A 22,509-nucleotide genomic window follows, 5' to 3' on the forward strand; every position below is an offset into this window, starting at 1 on the left:
AGCTTCGTCTCGTCTTTGGTCGAAGCCTTATCTCTGTCATGGCTTAGTTGGAGCTTCGTCTCGGTAAGGCTTAATTGAAGCTTTGTCTAGTTTTAGTTGAAGTCTTGTCTCGATAGGGCTTAGTTGAAGCTTCATCTCATCTTGGTCGAAGCCTCATCTCCAGCTTGTCTTAGCTGAAGCTTCGTCTCAAGCTTAGCCGAAGCCTTGCTTAAGGCCTAGGGCTAAGCTGAGCCTTGTGAGTTTTGAAGGTTAAGCCATATTTGCGAGATCTAAGTGCGCCCTTGACTAAGTAAAGGAATCTGGACTAGACTGGGCGGTTTTCAAATGACTATTTAATGTCGGGTAAAAAAATTTACCGTCTACAGTAGGCTACGACGTAAATCTAAAAATAACTAAGTAAAATTGAGGCATGACGTAGATTAGTGATCAACGTAGCAAATGTCTAGTCATGATCAAAATTTGGATGAATAAGCAAGTTTGGGCTCAGGGTTCAGCCACGTGGCAGATTTTGGACCACAAGTCGAATTTAAGATCACAATAGCAAAGTTTAAGTTTTAGTGGAGATTTAGAGTTATCAAGCAAAATTTAGGGTTTCATGCCAAATATATCGTATATACCACAAGTTTCAGGCATAAAACATTTTAGACCACTTGATGCAAATTTTGGGTCATGGTAGTATAGTTAACTGACTATGCACAAGTTTCATACTGACTATGCAAGATTAGGCACGTAGAAAATTATGGGCCAAAGTGGGAGATTTTGTGTCGCGGGCTAATTTTAGGTAACAGGGTTGATTTTGATTTGCGTGAGTAGTTTTAAGTTACATACTATATTTAACAGTTATTATCGTGTTACGACACACAGTTTTTGGTGTCAAGATATGCTTGTGGTCAATTAGCGGAGTTTGTGACTGTAAACTTAGGGTCACGCGAAAAATAAATATCAAGGTGTTTTTTAGTCCACTTGTTATATTTGGGGTGTAAGCACTCGGCAGATTTTAGGCCACAAGACAAGCTCTTGTAATGCAATTTTTTAGCATTTAACTATCGTGTCTGTATATGAGGAAAAAAGGGAGAAAGTTATAAAAGTAAATATGATTGAAGTTGTTGTGAGTGCATGAGGCTGATTACGAACATTCTTTGCATAAACCAAGAAAATGGTTGTTCAAGGGATGTTTTAGTTGCAGATGGAGAGATAAGGTTGGTTTAGGGAGGAAACTGGAAGAAATGATATTAAAATTCTTAGTTACTGAGAATTGCAAAAAAAATAGGATTTGATAGAAATTCTATAAAAAGGTATTGTTCGTTGTGAACTTGTTATTTTTCTCATGTGTTTAGAATGATCGAGAGTTGGTCTATTGATAGCTCTGCAAAATCTTAATATCTAGTTGGCGAGATAAGGCCAGGGAGTAAGTTTAAACACCTCCTCCTTAATCTAAGTAATAACTAATGAAAAAGCGGGGTTAGAACAATCATACCCAATATTTCGTTCGACAATCTGTATGGACTAAACTCCAATGTAATTCCGAGATCACCAACTTAAAAGCGATACTCAATCAAGAATTATATCAAAGAGTTTTAATCTCTTTCTCAATACAATCATCAAATCAAATAGATAGAAATCTGCGAGCCTGATTGATATGAGAAATAACTTGGACGGTACGAAAGACCAATGCCCAAGTGTCAATCAAGTTCTATCCAACAAACAAGGTTGGATTTATCAACTGATTAAACTACACACAACCTGTGATATTTCAATTATATAAACAAATATAATGCAGAAAAGAAACAACACAGACACCAGAAATTTTGTTAACGAGGAAACATCAAATGCAGAAAAACCCTGGACCTAGTCCAGATTTGAACACCACGCTGTATTAAGCCGCTACATACTCTATCCTACTACAAGTTAACTTCGGAATGGAATGTAGTGAGCCTAACCAAGTCTCACACTGATTAAGGTACAGTCGCGTTCCTTACGCCTCTAGAACCACGTGGATTATGCCCACTTGATTACCTAAGCTGATCTCACCCACAACTAAGAGTTTCTACGACCCAAAGTCGAAGACTTATATACAAATTTGTCTCCCGTAAACATGTATATTCTTTATTCGGGGTTTTTCTCTCCGTATTTTGATAAATCAAGGTGAAAATGAACCAACTAATAATACACTTTTATACTCCCGAAGAGAAGCCTAGAAATATTAGTCACCTCACAATAACCCAACTAATTAACAGGAAAATTTATTGCGGAATCACAAGAGTCTGAGACGAAAAACTGTTGTGATTACCTTTTATATCTTATCGGAGATAAATCTCAAGTAAATCTTAAAGAAGATAAAACTCACTATGATAGAACAAGTAAGATCAGAATATGCAACTACAGAAAAAATAGTTGGAACTGGCTTCATGAATCCCAAATGAAGTCTTCAAGTCGTTAGCATATAATGGTTTTGGAAAAACCTAGGTTAAAGGAGAATCGACTCTAGTACGCAAATAGGACACAAGAAAGTGTCGGGATTAGGTTTTCCAGTTGCTAGAGTTCCCCCTTATATAGTCTTTCAAATCAGGGTTGCTTTCAATCAAAGCTAACATAGCTTAGTAACAAAGCATTCAATATTCACCATTAGATGAAATCCTGATTTAAGATTCAAGCTAAGTCTGCTTAAAAATAAAGCAATCAATCTCCACTGTTATATGGTCTTAACTTGTTACACACAAATGAAATATACTTATATTTAGATATGGGTTACCGTACCTAAACATGTGTGTTAAGTTGGCTCAATAACAGTTAACCGAAGTTAGCCATATGAACACTTTTTTCTTAACCATATTCATCTAACACTTATAGATCAAATATGAAGATCAATCAATCATGAAAGATAATCAAATGAATCTAATTGTTTTTCAAATAGAGTTGTTCAATTGTTCACTATCTCATAGAAATATATATGAACAAATTGAATCAAAATCAGTTTGATTCGTAATCATACAAAGTACTTATACAAGAACCAATTCATGAACATTAAGCCACGGTTTGCAAAGATTGCATTCCTTAAATCATAAATATTTTATTTCATGAGTATGAGAATCATATATAACCGATTTTAGAACTTCACTACTATGTTCGCCAACCAAATACGCGAACAACAGCTCCAGACCTTGGCCTAGTCAATTCGTTCGCAAACTCGGTTCGCGAACAACCGTTACGGATCCAACTCAGGTAAACCCATTCACATGCTAGGTACGCAAACAAGAAATCTGGACTTGAATCATCACAATACAGTGCGCATACTAGGTATGCATACCGTGTTGTATCCAGACATGGGTAATCGTTCTAAAATCTCATTTCAATCATTGAAACATCCTTGGAAGACGACAATGATTGTCTCACACAAACTATTAGCTTCAAGTACTTTTCAAGTGATCGAATGATCAATACGAAACTTCCCAAGCTATCATCAAATGACTGTCTCACACAAATCATATAAGATGTTCAAGGTAATTTTCACGTGATCATATTTTGACATAATATTTATTTTCCAACAAATAAATTGTACGTTTCCAACTAAACTCAGCAAGAATATGATGAACATAGTTGAAGAAAAAATATACCAACACATATTTCGAGAAATAGATAACCGAGATAAACTCGACTTGAAATATCAAATGTGTATAATGTAAAAGTATATACAGCTATACGACTTATAGTCTAATTAGAAGATAGAATAAAATATACTTCTGAGTGATAGATAAGGTTTAGTCTTTACATACCTGTTATTGATGAAGTTCCTCCAAGCTCCCTAGTAGATCTTCGTCTTCAATTGGTGAATGTCGTGAAGTCTAAATCTCAACTACACATTTTATCCTAATCCAAGACATAGCTATAAGTAGACTAGAAATCAAGTATATAGTTTTGATCAACTAAACTTGACAAACAAGCTTGAGATAGCAACGCTTGCGAGTTCGACCGAGCAGTGATCTAACAACTAAGGATAAATTAAAGATTGAGTCTATCATCTGCAGCCGATTTCTTGTGACCGAGTATTCTGTTTCTATGTGAGTAGTTTGATGATCACACATGTCCTACACAACCATACTAAAACCTTGAGTTTATCCACCCATTTGTGAAGTAATCATCCTTTATGAATGTGCTTTCATACGACGTGCTAGTATTCTCCAGAGTTGTTGTAACTTCAGATTCATAATTACACATGTTTGCAAGTACAGTTCATCGCGAGTCATGCAAAGATCTTTGAGAGGATTGTTGCAGCCGTATGTCTCATGAAAAAAGCATAATCTTGTCTAAGTTCAAGTATGTCTTAGTTTGTAAATGTTTCCTTTGTGTGAAAGGTGTGTAATACCGGCTCTTTGGAGAGACCTAGGGCAAGGTCGGTCTTGAAGAAGCGCCATGGCATAATAGTGATCAAGTGTTGACCTGGGATGACCGTCTGTCGACAGTTGAGTGGAGGCGTGTCAACTCTTTATAGAGGTTAAAGCTTGATGTTGTCCAATCATCGCAGCAAGACATGGGATAAGGTTAAGCATCAATCTGGCACGATCGTCCATCGAGTGAGGAACGGAGGAAGGGTCGTCAGTCTATGACGGGAAAAGTACGGATATTTGTTTATGGCACAATGAAGCATGGACGATCCTGAAGATGGATTATGACAGATCCGAGCCTGATGAGGTACTATGGAAGAGGGTCGGCATCCTGGTGAAGTTTCAAAGTACTATACTGCCCAAGGCTCCGGGTGACTTTAAAGAGTCTTTGGTTTGACGGGAGACTCGGGATGACGTTTTACAGTCTTTAGGTTGAGTAAGAGGTATGACCAAGCCCGTTAATAAAAGAGAAATTGAGTCTCTAAGTGACAAAATCTTTTCCCTTTGGAATGACGGAGACTCTTCGCCTTGGAGCAGAGCGACGGAGGCTATTCTCCTCGAAATGACAGAAGATTTTTAGTTTAAAACAAATGAGTTGTTCCACTTAGGTTGACTGAGCCTCTCTGGGTTAGGCAAGCTCTTCTTTTTTAGAAGTCGTACCTCGTCTTGAATCTCATCCTGGTTGGAGTTTTGAGTTTCATCTTGTCTAAAGCTCTATCTTAGGTTTAAGCTCAGATGTATTTGATCTCATGACTTTAGCAGCTAATATATTTATGAGACTGGTACGTCTTGGCTAAGTAATCTAATTTAGATCAGTCTAGCCGGTGTTTTAAAATGACTATTTTGTCCTTGCCTATAAATGACCATTTTACCCTTGGTTGCAAAATGGTTATTTTATCATTGATTGAAAAATCACCATCTACGGTGTCGTATTGAGATTTTTTAGGTCACGATGCAGTTTTTGGTTTATTATGACATATTCAAATTTAAGATTAAAATTAAGATTCAATATGTATTTCTGGCCACATGGTATATTTGCGTCACAAGGATAGTTTTAGTTCCTTGATGTATGTTTTTGTAGGTCATGAAGCAGATTTTAGGTTACGACATATACTTTTGTTCGTAATGACATATTTTGAGTCTCAAAGGCAAGTTTTTAGTTGGTTAACAAAGTTAGGATCAACACATGATAAATTTTGAGACATGATTCAAATTTTGACACATGGCAAATTCTAAACAGTGATGCAACTTATGTACCACAAGGAGGATTATAAATTATATACAATTTTGGGATATGTTAAATTTTGGGTCATAATGTCAGGATTATGTTATAATGCAGATTTAAGTCAAGGAATATACCTTGTGCTATAGCGGCAGATAGGATATGTATTTTATTGTCAGGTGATAAACTTTGGTGTAATGGGTAGATAATGAGACAATTAGCGAATTTTAGTTCAAAATAACAAAATAAGGGTTATAATTAGTGAAGATTTTGAGTCACTTTTTTTTTTGTCGTGAAGATTAGTAGAAAGATCCATTTAATTAATTTAAGTACAAAGAATTACATATACAATTGATCAATCAATTGTCTTACACTCATTACAGAAAACAAGAGAATGAATTCTTGTATTTAAACAAGATCATGTGACTGAAATTTAACAGATGGAAATACGTGACAGTTTCCATGGACCAATCAAAAAATGACACTACTAATTATGACAGCTAATACTGATAATGACAGTTAACATTTAGAGTGTAAAGAGAGTGGTACTCTACTATTATTATCCCCCCCTCAATATGAAGTTGTTTTGTGAAAACACCTTTAGCTTATCATGCAAAAAACAAAATCTCGGCCCTGCAAGTCCTTTGGTAAATATATCTGCCATCTGGGCAAAAGTGGAAATATAGTTAACATCCAAAACCTATGACTTCATAAGCTCCCTGATAAAATGATAGTCAATGACATATTTTCATAACTGACACTTATGTTGTCACATTGAGTAATTGGAGAAATGACACTTATTTTCGTAACTGATTTATGGTGTTGTCCAAGTTAAATATTAGAGAGCACCCACTAAAGATCTAAAATCACTAGGTTTATAAAGTGGTTGGAAATCATTTCCACTGAGCTTGTAATTGACTGGTACTGGTAAAGAACATAGCTTTGCACTTGACATATCTGTTTTTTCTAACAAATCAAGAGCATACTTTGTTTGGATAAGAAAATTCCAGATGCATTTTTCTTTACCTCAAGACCGAAAAAATAATATGAAGTAGTCCTAAGTTTTTAACTGGAAAATGAGTTCCCAAAGTGGTTATGAATTTGCTGCAACAATATTTGTCGTTACCAGTGATGAGAATACCATCAACATATACCAAAATGATAATATTTCTAGTACCAATCCTCTGAACAAACAATGAACTATCTGATGCAGATAATATGAAATGATAAGATAGTAAAATATCGTGTAGCTTATCATACCAGTATCTTGCTGCGTGATTTAGGCCATAAATTTCCCTGTGAAGCTTGTAGACATGATTTGGTTAGCTGGAGGTTGCACCATGTAAACTCTTGCAAGTCACCAGGAAAAAATAAATTATTGACATCAAGTTGAGATATATTCCAGTCAGAATGAACTGCTAAGGAATGAATAATTCTGATTGTTGTAGGTTTAGCAACTGGACTAAAGGTTTCTGAGTAATCTAAACAATCCTTTTGATGCAACCAATTTAGATCTATGTCATTCAATAGTACTATCAGGATTTTGCTTAATTTTAAACACTCATTTGCAATACACTAAATTCTGAGACGGATCTGGTGATACCAAGCTCCATATATCCGCATCTTTAAGTGCTTGAAATCCATCAACCATATAAACTATTCATTTTGGAATTTATTTGCTTGTGTGAAGCATGTTGGAGCAGTAGAAGATGCCATAAAATAAATTATGCAGATAAGGAATCTCTAAAAAATCTTTTTAGAGCTTTTTTACCCATTGTGACCATATTGGAGAAAATGTGAAAGGAACAATAGTAGAAGTACACGCATATAATGCTGAAGGAGAAGAAGATACTATTGCAGTGGAATTTTTCAAAAGAAGTGTCAGAAGTAGTGAAAATATTTGAAGTAGTTGTTGAGTGGTTCACAGAAGTATGCACTGAAGTAATATCTCCAGAAGTAGTGTTTTGTTCTTAAGGGAAAAACAGATTCACGAAATTCAACGGGACTTGATATATAGACTCTACCTTCAGCAGGATTATAGCATTTGTATCCCTTGTGCATAATGTGATATCCAACAAAAATGCACCCTTCACTTCTTGGTGCCAACTTGTTTGGTGCATAAAGTCTCAGCCATGGATAGCATAGACAACCAAAATCCCTTAAGAACGAATAATCAGGAATTTGATAAAAAACTGCTCAAATGGAGATTTAAATTTTATAGCTCTTGTCGGAAGTCTGTTAAAGGTATAGTTTGTAGTTTGAAATGCTTTTGCCCAAATTGAATTTGCAAGTCCTGATTGCATAAGCAATATTCTCCCAACGACAACCAAATATTTGGATTTGGACTCTACAACACCCTTTTGTTTGGAGTAATGTGTACAAGATACCTCATGAACAATACCAAAATTTGATAGAAACCCATCTAATTCATTGTTTAAGAATTCACCACCACCATCAGTTTTAATGACAACAATATTGCGTTGAAGCAAATTTTCTACTTGAACTTTGAACTGAAGAAACATTGTTTTGAAGTTTGATTTCTCATATAAAACATATATCCAATAATACTTGGAGTAATCATCAACAACATTTACATAGTATCTAAAACCAGAATTAGAAACAACAGGACTAGGACCCCATAGATCAAGATGAAGTAATTCTAAAAGTCTATACCTAGCATGACTAGATACAATAAATGGGAGTTTATGACTTCTTCCAAGTTGATGACATTCACGAAAAAACAGCGGTATCTTGCAGATATTATTGAGATATAAAGTCTTGCAAACATGCCAGAAAGTCTGAGAAGATGGATGTCCATGTCTCAAATGCCAAACTTCAGCTGAAACTTGACTAACAACTTGATAGACTTTATTCGATGAAACAACAGGTGTCGTTGATGAAGATGCATTAGGAGTGTCCACTAAAGATGGTGACTGCCGACCTTGTAAAGTGATCCTCCCAGATGAGAGATCCTTAACAACAATGCAACCATCAAATGTAGAAGGACAATGATTATCCTTAGTAAATCCTTGAACATAAAGATGTATTCACATTTGTGGAACAAGAAGAACATTGTTTAATGCCAAACAAGTATTAGGTGTTTTCTTAATGGAACTACCAGTATGAGTTATTTTCATACTTTCACTTGCGTGAATTTATTCAAATCCATCATAAGTAGAAGTAAATTATAGTTCACTCTCGCCAGCAGTTATGTGATTGTTAGGAGCAGTATCAGCATACCAAGAGTTTCCCTAAAATGTTAGCAGTTGCAAGCATAACACTCGTGTTTTAAGGTGTATTGACATTCCAATATGAAAAATATAGTCTATGTCTACGTTCTAAAGTAATATGACCAGCTTTGTTACAAATTCGACATATAGGTGGATCTGAACTAGTAGATGAAGTAGAGGCAACACTAGTGACTGGTGGAGGTACAGAAGCACTAAAAAAGTGTATTAAGAAGACATTCTAGCAGGTAAATGAAAATTTCTCTTACAAGCTGGAATGTTAGTTGTATAAGAAGGATTGAAATTATAAGTACCTCTGTCTCATGGTCTGTATGAACAAGATTAAAAAGAATAACCAATTAGAGCTCTCTGATGAGCAAAAAGTGCTTGTTGAGATTGAAAAGCAGCAAATTATTGTTTGTTTCAGAGAAACATGGTTTAGATCACTCAGATACAAAAACTTCTTCACTTAATAGAAGATTATGTAACTCATCAAAATAAATTGGTGGATTTTGCACATGGATAGAAGTACTGAAAGAGTTGTATTCTTGACTAATACCATTAAAAACTAAGACCACAAGTTCATCATTGGAAATTTCAGATCCAAAAACAGAGAGTTGATTTGTCAATTTCTTGATTTCTCTCAAGTAAGTATCCATATGACCAGATCCAATCTCGAGTGTTTGAAATTTTGTACGACTTTGTATAACATGTGTTGTTGAAGTATTAGCAAATCTAGATTCAATACTACACCATAGTTCTCCAGCAGATTCAACACTAACATAGGAAACAACAGAATCAAATTGTGGATTGTAACCAAAGAATGAGAGTGTTATCACCGTCACACCAATCAACATATGATGGATTTACAATTCCTGATCCAGATCTTCCTGAGTAAGAAATTTAGGAAGACATGGAGTAGATCCATCTTAGAAACCAGAGACTTCGTATCGGTTGAGTAATGGAAGTATTAAGCTTTTTCAAGTAAGAAAATTGTCATCCTTAAGTTTGTATTGAATAATATTGGAAATCTGATTTAAGGGAACCTGAGATATTCTTGATTCATACTGAATATTTTCCATTAAAACAAGATTATTTATTTATTTTTTGTGTAAGGAAAAGAAAATAAAACACAGAGTATCTGAAAGAAAGCTTAAAGAAACACCATTGATGGTGATGAACAACGAAAGAAAGGATCAAAGACTTTAGTTTTACCATAGTAAAAGGATTCATTTCATTAATTAAAGTATAAAGAATTGCATATGCAATTCATCAATCAATTGTCTTACACCCATTACAGAAAACAAGAGAATGAGTTCTTGTATTTAAACAATACCATGTGACAGATATTTAGCTGATCGTAATATGTGGCAGTTTCCATGGACCAATCAACAAATGACACAACTAATTATGACAACTAATACTGATAATGACAGATAGTAGTTAGAATGTGAAGAGAATGCCACTCTACTGTTATTACAGATTTTGGGATACATAAAAAAAGTTACAATACAGATTTAGACAACCAGCATTTTGGGTTTTAATGGTAAATTTTGAGATAAGCTACAACTCTGCACGAAGGATACATTTTGATTCACAACTCGTAAAGCAGATCTACATACCCCTCATTTTTCTTTTCTTTGTAAAAATACCCCTAAAGGATATATTTTAAGTGGATAATGAAAACGAACTAGTATTTTTTTGGATAATGAAAATGAACCAGAATGTTTTTGACGCGTGAAAACGTCCACCCAACCTCAATTGACTTAATATAATTTTAGATGTGCCAAAAACTACAGCCTAAAAACTTAAAATATCTCTCTTAAGGGTATTTGTGAAGACCCATGAAAAGGAGCGGAATTTATTCAATTTCCACCAAAGCAGTTTGGTCTAGTACGCGGGTGATGGATTATGTGGTAATTCTTGTTTACCAATTAATTCTTTAGTGTCACATGCATGTTTTCCGTTACAATGCCTATAATATTGTAACCTGTTATAAGGGCGGCAGGTTTTATTAGAGGGGCGGAACCATAATAGTAATGTCCCTCTAGTTGGTTAGAGGGTGTCCAAATGGTATTATAAATTGTCTAGATCACCCTTTCCATTTTTAATCCAAAAACGGGCACCTAGCTCAGCTGGTCATCCCCGTTTCCCAAAGTTTCATGCGTTCCAGGAGGTCTCAGGTTCGAATCCCCAATGGCGTAATATTGCAGGAATTAACATGGAAGGTAGTGTTAGCTTGCCCCCTTTGTGACACAATCTCAGCCCCCGCTCTCGCTTCGGCTCCCTTGGTTAGGTTACCCATGAGGCTCGCTGGTAGGTTAGCACGGAAACCTGTTCAATTAATGTAGTAGTATGTCGTTGGAGTTTAGCTTGTTAGGCTTCCAACTAGTTTCATGTAATAATCCTTATCCAATAATATAATAATATTTGAAATTTTTTAAAAAAAAATCAAAGCTAAATTGAAAATCTGTTTTCTTTCTTCTTCTCTTCACCTCCTCTCATCAACCGTAACCTCCATTAAAACTGAAAATTTCATCGTCTTCGATTAACCGACGATTCGAAAATTAATCAAGTGTAATGACTTATATGAGGTATGCTTTGAAAAGCCCAGTTAGGGTTTAGTTTATTTTGTTTGATTTAAGTTTAATTTCTATCAAAAAAATTAGGGTTTTAGATGAAAATTGAAATTGAAATTTCTGGATTTATGTGAGTTACGGTTGATTTTAACTCAATTACGAACCGTAACTGGAGATTTTGATGTTGTTACAGTTGGTAATAGTTCGATTACCAACCGTATGTTCTTATATATCTGAGAATTTTCTCCAGTTCTATTTTTTTTTCAACCGTAAGTGAACTTACGCTTGATGTCGATAACAGAATTACGAACCGTAGATAACCCTGGAACCCAGTGCTCAGAAAAGTCATCAATTACGGTTCATAACTAAAATTCGAGATGAACCGTAAATACTGTTACGGCTGATAACCATTTTAGTTTACTAACCGTAACTAAAGTTACGGTTCGTCTCGAGCATTTGGTTACCAACCATAACTGGTTTTACGATTGGATTTTCTCCAAATTTAACCAGTTACGGTTGGTAGTTCATCTTTTACGAACCGTAACTATGATTTACGGTTGGTTACGAGCAAAATTCCAACCGTAATTAGCTCTGAAAATGTAAAGAAATTGATTTTTTTACGTACTTTATATAACTTTGAGCAACAAAAAGCTAGTTGGGACTAATTTAAAAGTATACCTAGTCATTTTCAGGCACTGGTTCTTCATTTTGTTGGTTAATTTCTTCAGTTGATTGAAGTTGACCTTCACTTTGGGTTAAAACATCTTTACCATCTCTAATTTTTTTTTTTTTTTAAACTCTAAAATCTGATTTTGTTTAGATTTAGAGTTAATTGAAGTAAAAATTAATCATGAACACTAAACTATGTAAGGGTTAATTAGTCATTTACAGTTTTGGGGTAACGGACACTTGAAATTAATACGTAATGACCCTTTTTATCCTATTAGACTCCGCCCCTCTAATAAAACCTGCGCCCCATAACAAGGTACATAATATTACTCCGCTTCTAAAGAAAAAAAGAGATTCATTCGTGAAATTAAGACGGGGAGCAAGTACATTCATACACAAGGAATCACAATTATTGGTTGTTTTCTTCTTTCCGATGGACTTGGAGGTACACAACTGTACAAGAGGCAAAGTTAACTTGTGGTTCCACGATAATCTTTAAGAAAAGCTTTTTGATCCCTCATGACATTAGAGACAGATAGATGAAGAGAACTTATAAATAATGATGCACTTATTTCATTAGAACACAAGAACATGACTGATGAAATGAGAAGATAAATTTATTAGTAAATCCCAGAACATAAGTCAAGGAGATTAAACAAAGATTATGTTCCAAGTCAAATGGGAAAGAACAGAAGAAGTGCATACATTGTTACAAGGATCTTTCTTAATTTCAGTCTTCCTACTTACTCATTACATAAAAGATGAGGGAACAAAAACAAACAAAGAAAAAAACAAGTAGATAAAAAAGTAAAACAAAAGAACGTTGATAAGAGACCAGATACCACAGGTCAGAGTTTTTGGTTAAACAAGATAGCAGCAGTGTGATAGATGCATCAAAACTCTCTCTCCCCAACAGCTCTATTTAGCTTGGAGTGATAGGACATGGAATATACAAGGAGTGGTTTTTAGCGTCTTATGAAATTTAATTTAGCTGCGAATAGATTGTAGGTATTTGATTGAAAGATTGTCCTTGGTCTCGATATTTCAAGCAACTGTCTTATTTGTTATCTTGTTCTTGTACAGATCTAGAGGGAGACAGAAGTTACCATCTTGTTCCAAGATTTTTTACTCTTGCTTGACTAGAAACTGAGGAGGTCTCTCTCAATGCCAGCCAGACATGAGCTTGGTGGATTAATTGTGCTTGCTACAACCTCGTTTCCATCCGTTACAAAAACGAATTGTGAAAACATGGGTTGTTCATCCTTTGAGGACTCTTAGACCTTATCAATTTGACGCTAGAGGTGTCGAAGATTCCATTTTTTTGGTAGCATGGGTCTTGCCAGCTTAAATTTGGATTGCTTCTTCTAATCCAAAGAGAAGAGAAGAGCAGGAAAGCTTATACTGTCTAGTGGAATTCAGAAAATTAAGAAAATTAACTTGTTTGGTGGTTGAATAGACCAAGAGCCTTTGCCCAGGATGAAAAACCAATCCACAACACTTGAAAATTCACTCCAAATGTTTCTAAATAAATAAAGAAAATCACCATAGATATAACAACATGGATGTTTTATTTTTTGATCAAAAAACTACATACATGGATCAACAAAACATTTATGTTCAGATTTTTCTATTCTTTTTCAAGGCAAAAAAGGTCTGGAGTTCTGCAGAAACCGAGGGAAAGTGGGAGATAAATAGAACTGACTGAGCTTAATTAAAGATTACATAGATATGATTTTTCTTTAAAATAGCTTATGATGTAGTGGCCTCCCATAGGTGCATTTGTTCTCCTCTGACCTACGAGTTGCCCGAGCATAAGTGGCTCCTAGACTTGGTCTTCCCCAGTGGTCAGAACTCTTGGAAAAAATTCCATCTTGAGAATCAAAATCACTCTCTTTGCTCATTTTGGTGTCACTGCCAAACAAACCTTCCTCATTTGGAGAATCGTATGCCATCATCTCATCAAATTCCTAACAGTATATAAAATTACCAGTAGTTACAGCTTTGCAAAAGTAGAGGGAAATGTTTTAATCCGTGTGGCATAATAGACGGTAAACACATTGAGTGGTCAATCAAGAAAGAAAAACACGGCAAGTTAGTACCTTTGACTTGGCGAAGTAAGGGGTCAAGCAGGGGTTCAAATCCTTGAGAAGCATGTCATCTGAGCAGGGATTGAAATCTTTGTGTAACATATCATCTGGACTACCAGGGCTTTCTCCATCCTCAGAACTGTACTCCTGAAAATGTTGTATGAAACACAGTCAAACACTGATCAAAAAAGAATTGAGGTGATGCAGCATAATCCTACTGTTCAGTGAACTCCTGAGATTGTGCACAAATAAGAAACTTAGCTATCAATACAATGCTGGACTGGTGGGTCTTCCAAAATCAAACAGTTAGTGCAATTTAGTTACCAGTTTAACCCGATAGGATGGCAAAAATCATGATAGACATCACAAATCTTTTGAATTTGAATAAGAAACATGGTACCAGATTCAGGAATAAGTTGTCAGATGGGTTTGGTCATGAGCAACCAATGGTCAATCTCTATGCATGAGTTGCCTCAGACTTACCTATCACTTACCGATTAACTTGATAGGATGGCAAGAACCATTAGAGTTCTCACATCAAATGGGATTGAGCAACTGGCCATCGATATCTATCATTTAGTGTTGCCTCCAACTTACCTATTAGGCTATTATTACCATACGTGTAGCACATTACAGACACATTTGAGCTTAGAAGTCATTTGACAAGGAAACAAGCCATGTACTACTGCTTTTATTACTCTAAAAATTTCATCAAACGTGCATCTGCTTACCAAAGAATTGGTGGCGTCTAGATCAAATGCTGGTGTTCTAGGAGAACTTAGATTGCCTTCATAACATCCCCTGATAGAGTATTTATCTGCCTTGACCTGCAATTCAGGAAGTTGTGAGTAATCGAAACTATGAACTGATCTTAAAACTTTTGTAATCTGTAACAGTTCAACTATGTGAAACAAAGATGGTTAAGTCCTGCTGTAGCATGTCTGTAAATATTTTGTTGTGAACCTCTCTTAGTGGTTAACATGGTTATCTTAAACTAGCTTGACTGTTTAAAATGACAATACTGTATGCCATTTGAATATTGGACATTAAAGAAGTTTCTCCGACATAACTGATCCGCAGTCATTACTTAGGGTGGTTCTCTACAATTGTGACAAAATAGAGCTTGAAGATGCATATCACATGTAATAAGGATTATATCTATTAGAAGATTCATTTAGCAGTGAAATGTACTCAGTTTTTCAAGTAAGAAATTTCATTATAAACTATGTACTCTCATCTAACAGATAAACCCACTCTCATGTCAGTAATCAAGCAACATCAATATCAGAATGTCAGTAATCAAGGAACACCAATTGCAGAAGGATATAGAAGTTCAAGATATGTACCTCAGCAAGACCATCTGCAAGACTTTGCAATTGTCCTGTAAGAGAAGTAACCTGTCGCTGTAAAGTGGGAATAACTTGTTTTGCCTGTTTCAACTCCGATCCTTGCTTATCTAGAATATCTTGAAGTTGTGAATTCATAACATCAGGGAACAGAATAGCAGTTTTTAATGCCTTTATCTCTTCCCTTTGATTCAAGCACAAATCCTTCAACTTCTCCACCTACAAAAAAAACAAACATGACAGAATTGTTCAGCTCATTCCTTCACCCTAACCCAAACTACATTATGCATCAAACGAGTTCGAAAGCAGCACAAAACAGAAATTCCATCTAGGAAAGCTAGTTGCACCAGGACCTATTGGGACCTTGGAATGCTCGATCTGCTAGTATAATTGATAAAGCTAGATGCTCCAGACTCTTTTTTGGCTACTTATCTGTTCACAAAGGTTATCCAACCATAGGACCAAATAGTAACAAACTAGGACGTAGAAGCTAGATAAAACCACCAATGGCATCTCACAAATTAGCTCTAATGGGTCATCCTTTAAGCAAACAAATGAGGCAGGTTTGGCTTAATACTAAGAGCTTCTCTGGGTTGTTTCAGGGGAGCAAATCTGTTCAGGCAAAGGGATCAGCAACCTGATGAACTGGAAGCTACTGGAACTTCAGAAACACTAGAATGGACCCTATCCACAGGACCACAGCCGAGGTAGACTGTCTACAGGGGAAAACTAACACCTTAACTTGGCAGACAAGACCAATCATCAAGCACATAAATATTTTGTTTAAAGACTTGTCAAACTCTGGAATTTCTGTTTTTTCTCTTTTTTCTTATAGGTCAGCAGGAAACAGATGCCTAGCTCACAAGGCCAGTGCACCTACATCCTGCACTACAGCAAGTGGTACACCTAGTTATTTGTTTAAGTATCTTACCATGACATGGGCAGCCAAGCAAATTCTGCATTTCCTTCCTATTTAAATGCTGCATTATCTTCACTTACCAAAAATGAAACACAACTACTTATATATAAACAGTTTCTTAGTTTTGCATAAGAGATCTTAATCACATTATTAAAAAGCAAAGAGCAGCAGGCATACTATCCATCTGTGCACACTCATTTAAAGGTGAATTCAATTTTACTAATACTATCAAAGCATTCAGTCTTACTTTCTCAAAAACCCATTTTTCCAAATCAAAATTGAAACCTATAACACAATAATAAGGAAATAAACAAAAGTAAAGTTCAAATTACCTCTCTATTCTTCCCCTCAATAATCAGCTTAAGCTCCGTAATCACCCCCTCAAACTCTTTACTTTGATTCAACAACTCCCTCTCACTCCTCAACACCATAGCTAACGTTCTTGTATTCGTCTTTACTTCCGTCAACGCCTTTTTCTCTGGCCCACCTGAACTTCCTTTCTGAAACAATTTCCTTTGAAAAGTCGAAAACTTGGAACCTTTAGCCGCAGCTGTTTTCTTCAAATCTTCAGCAATAACATCAGCTGGAATAACCAAAGCTGCTGTCTTCTGCTGCGAATTCAGTTTCGAAGATCTCTTATCCATGAATTTCTTTACTAATGAGCTCAAATTCTGGTCTTGAGGCTTAACCTTGTTAGTATACCCCGCCAAGTCATTAACTTTAGGTTTAACCAAAGCCTTCGAAGAGAAATTTGAGGTTGGTGAAATTAGATCTGGTGATTTTCGAGTACTTGATTTTCCACTGAAATGTTTGAGGAACGATTTGTTGTTGTTAGGGTTTTTGAATCTATCGGAAGATGAAGATGGATCAGATACTTGTGAAGAAGCTGATGTTCGAGAATCGGTGGTAACTGGATATCGATTCGAGGGTTTCATCGAACCCATCTTTTGGAAAAATTGAAGAGAAATTTCAAGTTTTGAAATGAAGCGATTTTTCTTTTGAGTGACTGTACTTAACTACGAGCTATTTAATGATTTAATAAACGGACAAACGGCCCTTTTTTGTTTGTGTCTGAAATCTGAAATTCAAAATTTTCATCAGCGTCATAAGCGGGAATTTGATAACGTAAAAATGTAATTATCACGAGAGGAAGATCTAAATTGTTTTCACATTTAACTTACACCAATACATAGGTCCCACGTTGATGATTATAGAGAGAGCCCATGGGGCCACCTGGAGAAAAATAGGGGGTGCTTTTCACCCACCATACGCCCTGTCCTAGAATTCCTAGGATTTTAATTCGGGTGATTAGAATTTTTGCATGGAAAATGATAAAACGAACGCATAGAAGATAAAATCTCTATGTGTAGTAGAGATTCTCCCTTTAGCGAAAGAAATTGTCTCTGCTGGTAAAAACTTAATCGTTAAGTAGAAACTCTATAGCTAACGACTACCTTTAGCCAACATCTATTCTCTTATGCACCCCAATAATTTCGATTTATTCACATCGCTAATTTCATATAAAATAAATATGCTTAAAAAATATTAAAAAATAAATAAACTTGTTCAGATGTTACAACTATTGTACGATGAGTTAGATGAAGATATAAAAGTGATCAACACTATAATGATGGTAAATTAGGGAGAGTACATAGAACTTACGAGCCTAGAGAAGTACTAACAAGAAGATAAGTATCGAGTGTGGAATGAGTATCACAAGAAGTTGATGCACGATTTTTTCAGTGTCGATTGTATGTACTCTGATGAAAATTTCTAACGTGGATTCTGCATGCTCCGACACCTGGTGATAAAGACTGTTGATCAGATTCTTTGGGTATAACCTCAATGTTGTTATCAGTTTGATACATTAAATTTTAAAGGTCATAAAACTGAACAGAAGGTTAGTTTTCTGAAGCAATAAAAGAATTTTATTAGAAATCGAGTTAAAGAGTTACATTCTTAGCATCTTCATCTAACTGATGCTTGATAACTTCTGGAGGGTTAATACCCCAAGAATTGGTAACACCATCTACTTTAGCCAACTTTGAAAGAATGTCAGCAACTTTGTTCCTTTTTTTTGGAACATAGCAAAGTTTCCAAGAAGTGAAAAAATTAAAATATTGTTTGATATCTTTGATCAAGTTTTTCAAACTCCAATCAATAACTCATTGATCTTTATTAACTGCATCTACTACTAACTTCGCTTCAAGCTCAAAGATCACCCTGTATAGCTTTTGTTCTTTATCCCATTCCACTGCTTTCCAAAGTCCCAGATCTTCAGCTTGCTCCGCGCTCCTGACATCCTTCAGATGGATGCATTTTGCTACTTGTTGAACTCCTGCAGAATTGCGCTCGATTAGACTAATACCACTAACATTATTTGCAGATTGAAAAGAACCATCATTGTTAATAGTAAGAAAGTAAATAGGAGGGGGAATACATTGAACATTCTCTTTGTTCACACTATTTTTCCTAGTCTAGTGGTGATTCTAGGTAATCGCTTGATCTTCAAAACGCACTCTGCAGGAACTAATGATTCTCAATGTTCGCATCTTTATTTTGGAATACTTTATCACATCTGGCTGTCCAGATGTTCCAAGCAACAATGACACGTTTAACCAAGTCTTGTTCAGTGATTTGATTGTTGTAGAGACTATCAAACCAGCTGCAAATCCAATCTGAGAGGCTATTATGATTACCAGGCGTCCAACCAATAGTTGCAAACCAAACTTCTCTGGAGATGTTACAGTTCATTAAAATAACTTCATTCAAACACCTACAATTGTTTTGTAGAAAAATACTTCATAAAAACTCAACTCAGAACTAATACTTCTCCATGACCAAGTGGAGTTGTACTTATTTTTAATTTCAAAAATATCTTCATCCGGAAAATATTTTTCTTGAAGAGATTTAGCCATGATACTAGATTTATCAGTGTAGAGTTTCCAAGCTGATTTTGCAAGAAGAGCTCTATTGAAAGTCTTCATATCACGAAAGCCCAAACCCCCTTCTTCTTTTGGTTTGCTTGTTTTCTTCCAAGTAACTATATGTCTACCTTTGTTTGACTTTTTATTTCGCCAGAAAGCTTGCTGAGAAGAGCTCATCTTATTCATTGTGACATCAGGTAGCTCGAAGCTAGATATGTGGTGAATGGGAACGGCATTGGTACATTTCGTATCATCACACTTCTGGCTGCCTCCGACATGTTGCTTGCATTCCATTTAGAGTATTTATAATCCATCTTTTCAATAAGAACAGAAAAGAGTATTTTCCTATTCCTGCCAACAAAAAAAGGAAGTCCCATATATTTTTCTTCTTTGATATCAAGTTGACGAACCTGAAATAAACCACTAATATCTTGACAATCAAATGGATCCATATTACCACTAAAATAAACTACAGACTTGCTAAAGTTGATAAGTTGTCCAGAACAGATACTGAATTCATTGATAACCTGCAACAATTTGGTTGTTTGAGAAGTATTAGCCTTGCAAAAAAGAATGAAATCATCCGTAAATAATAAGTGATTTATTTTAGGTGCAGAACGAGAAATCTTTACCCTTGTGAGTTCTCCATGTTTTTCACAATGAGCCAGAAATCTAGAAAAACTTTCGATGGCTAGGATGAATAAATATGGTGATAATGAATCACCCTGAAGTTTCCCACGAGTTGGCTGGAATTGTGTTGAAGGAGAACCATTGATGAGAACTTCAATTTCAGTAGTAGAAATACATTGAGAGATCAGTTGGCAGAATTTACTGCTAAAACCCAACCTCTTTAAAATGTCAATTAGAAAACTTCATTCTAGTCTGTCAAAGGCTTTAGACATGTCCATTTTTAATGCTAAGATACCTCATTTTCCTTCTTTTTTCTTCATGGCCTGAACAATCTCTTGTACTAAACACACATTTTCAGAAATCAATCTTCTCGGTACATAAGCAGCTTGCATAGGAGAGATTATACTTGAGATGTGTTTCTTTGTTCTTAGAGCAATAACTTTGGAAATTATCTTGTACACTGTATTTCACAATGCAATTAGTCTTAAATCCTCCGGCATGTATGGAGATTGTGTTTTAGGAATCAAAGATACTCTAGTTTTGTTCAGTTGCTTCAAGAGGAAACCTGAATGGAAAAAAGACTTGATAGTTTTGCAAACATCTTCTTTAACAATCTTCCATTTTGTCTGATAAAAACCAGGAGGAAATACATCTGGACCTGGAGATTTCCATGGATCCATAGTCATCAAAGCATTATATATTTCTTGCTCACTTGGGATGGCTTCTAACTCTTCATTGTCTTCCTCAGATATACAAGAATGAATATACTTAAGAAAATCAGCACTGTTGGAAGGATGAGAGGTTTTAATGATATTCATAAAATGATTTTTCAGAAGAACTTCCAGGGATTCTCTATCCCTGCACTAAGAACCATCTGTTGCAAGTAAAGCATCAATTCTATTACAAGCTCTTCTTCTGTTGACCCTGATGTGAAAGTATTTTGAATTCCTGTCCATTTCATTAAAATATAAATCCCTTGACTTTTTTCTATTTGAGCTTCCTAAAATATCAGTTAATTCAAGGATATCTTTTTAAATATCAATAACTGCTGCGTTATTACCATCAATATTCGTAGCTTGGAGCTGAGACATATTCTATTGCAAATCTGAAATTCTTCTTTGTATGTTACCAAATGTATTCTTACTCCACTTAGATAAAACAGATCTAGTGTGAGATAACTTGTTAGAAAAAACAAAAGCATTTGAACCAGAATAACAAGCATACCAAGATTTCTTCATTTCATCATGACAATTTTCATCTTTTAACCAATGTTTAAAGAATTTCCAGTTTCTACCTTTAACTAGACTTTCCTTATATAACTCTAATAAAATTGGAGTATGATCAGAGCCTCTTTGGGGGAGATGGGTCAGAATAGCATTAGGATAATCTATTGACCAATGACTGTTAATTATAGCCCTATCAAGTCTAGATTTATATTTTACAATGCCATGTTTGTTACTGGTCCAAGTATAAGGACAACCACTGAGTCCTAGATCAGTCAAATCTGAGTCTTTTATAAGCTCAAGAATTTCAGGAGAAGTAATAGAAGAAGTAGCATGGTTTATATCATTAGTGCACATAGTAATGTTAAGATCACCTAAAACTACCCAAGGAATAGTAACAGATTTACTAAGATCATTTATGTAAGACCATTGTTCTTTTTGTTCTGTTTTATAAGGAGTACCATAGATACAAGAAAGAAACCATTCCCCTTTACTAGGATCATTGGACACTATAGCATGGATCATTTTACTAATTGAGCCAACAATGTCTACTGAGAAGCCATCTTTCCATAAAAAAATTAGGCCTCCAGAAGCACCAACAGATGGGACATAAACACTATTAGGCATGCACAAAAAGTTGGTTAACCTAATTATCATGTTATCATTTATTTTTGTTTCAGAAAGAAAAATAATATCAGGAGCATGTAGAGTGTTAAGATAACCAATATGATCTCTAGTATCTTTTCCAAGAAAACCTTGACAATTCCAACTCAAAACTTTCATTTTAAGTCAAAAGGATTATAAGGAAGCAAATAATGAAAATAATTTTTTTTTATAAAACTGAAAGAAATAGAAAAGTTGAGAGATTATCAAGACAGCGGCAGCCTTATCACCCTCATGAAAGTACTCTTTTGCAAGTTGTTCTCCTTCTTCGGTCAGATCATGTTCCATATCTTCAACAACTTCATTAGTAGTTTCAGTATTATGATTCCTGATGTTCTCAAGATTACCCTGTTGATGGGAATCCATAATGGACTCAGAGGTATGATCAGTTTCTTCTTCATTACTCCTTGACCTTTTAGCTTTCCTAACTTCTTCTTGTTCTTATTTTCCTTCATTAATCTGCCTTTGACTGGATTCACAAATTTGTTGGATCATAAGATCCAAGTCATTAGAGATCTCAACTCCATAAGCCTTATCTAGCTCATGTATGTGATCTATGTACTCCTCATTTGTATATCTTCTTATCTTTAAATCTCCAGCTACGTTTTTGCACTCTTCATCATCATGGTCAACTG

At 35.3% G+C, this 22,509-nt stretch overlaps 2 protein-coding genes across 2 annotated transcripts; both read right to left on the reverse strand.

Annotated features, from left to right (window-relative positions):
• Positions 1 to 13,630: 13,630 nt before the first annotated feature.
• LOC113285801 lies at positions 13,631 to 17,487 on the reverse strand. Its single transcript, XM_026534558.1, has 5 exons — positions 16,764 to 17,487; positions 15,513 to 15,731; positions 14,898 to 14,993; positions 14,179 to 14,313; positions 13,631 to 14,046 (listed from the first exon to the last, which is right to left on the reverse strand). The coding sequence occupies exons 1-5, from the start codon at positions 17,373 to 17,375 to the stop codon at positions 13,819 to 13,821; spliced, it is 1,290 nt and encodes a 429-aa protein (XP_026390343.1). The 5' UTR covers positions 17,376 to 17,487; the 3' UTR covers positions 13,631 to 13,818.
• An 887-nt stretch (positions 17,488 to 18,374) lies between these two features.
• LOC113290979 lies at positions 18,375 to 22,240 on the reverse strand. Its single transcript, XM_026540559.1, has 8 exons — positions 22,105 to 22,240; positions 21,213 to 21,966; positions 20,554 to 20,846; positions 20,339 to 20,448; positions 19,991 to 20,206; positions 19,618 to 19,885; positions 18,631 to 18,769; positions 18,375 to 18,501 (listed from the first exon to the last, which is right to left on the reverse strand). Exons 1-8 carry the CDS (start codon positions 22,238 to 22,240, stop codon positions 18,375 to 18,377), a joined length of 2,043 nt encoding a protein of 680 aa, XP_026396344.1.
• Positions 22,241 to 22,509: the final 269 nt, after the last annotated feature.

Source organism: Papaver somniferum, chromosome 6 (genome assembly GCF_003573695.1).
Source record: "Papaver somniferum cultivar HN1 chromosome 6, ASM357369v1, whole genome shotgun sequence".
In the NCBI taxonomy this organism is placed as follows: Eukaryota; Viridiplantae; Streptophyta; class Magnoliopsida; order Ranunculales; family Papaveraceae; genus Papaver; species Papaver somniferum.

What these genes read in the sequence shown, in the direction of transcription:
- LOC113290979 (XM_026540559.1), bottom strand. Translation starts at nt 22,240, where the DNA reads ATGGATTCCCATCAACAGGGTAATCTTGAGAACATCAGGAATCATAAT. An exon ending in CAAGTCTTTTTTCCATTCAG is followed by an intron (nt 20,449 to 20,553) that starts GTTTCCTCTTGA and finishes TGTGAAATACAG; the next exon opens with TGTACAAGATAATTTCCAAA. An exon ending in CATGTCGGAGGCAGCCAGAA is followed by an intron (nt 18,770 to 19,617) that starts GTGTGATGATAC and finishes GCAATTCTGCAG; the next exon opens with GAGTTCAACAAGTAGCAAAA.
- LOC113285801 (XM_026534558.1), bottom strand. Translation starts at nt 17,375, where the DNA reads ATGGGTTCGATGAAACCCTCGAATCGATATCCAGTTACCACCGATTCT. An exon ending in TTGCAGATGGTCTTGCTGAG is followed by an intron (nt 14,994 to 15,512) that starts GTACATATCTTG and finishes CCTGAATTGCAG; the next exon opens with GTCAAGGCAGATAAATACTC. An exon ending in TAGACGCCACCAATTCTTTG is followed by an intron (nt 14,314 to 14,897) that starts GTAAGCAGATGC and finishes CAACATTTTCAG; the next exon opens with GAGTACAGTTCTGAGGATGG.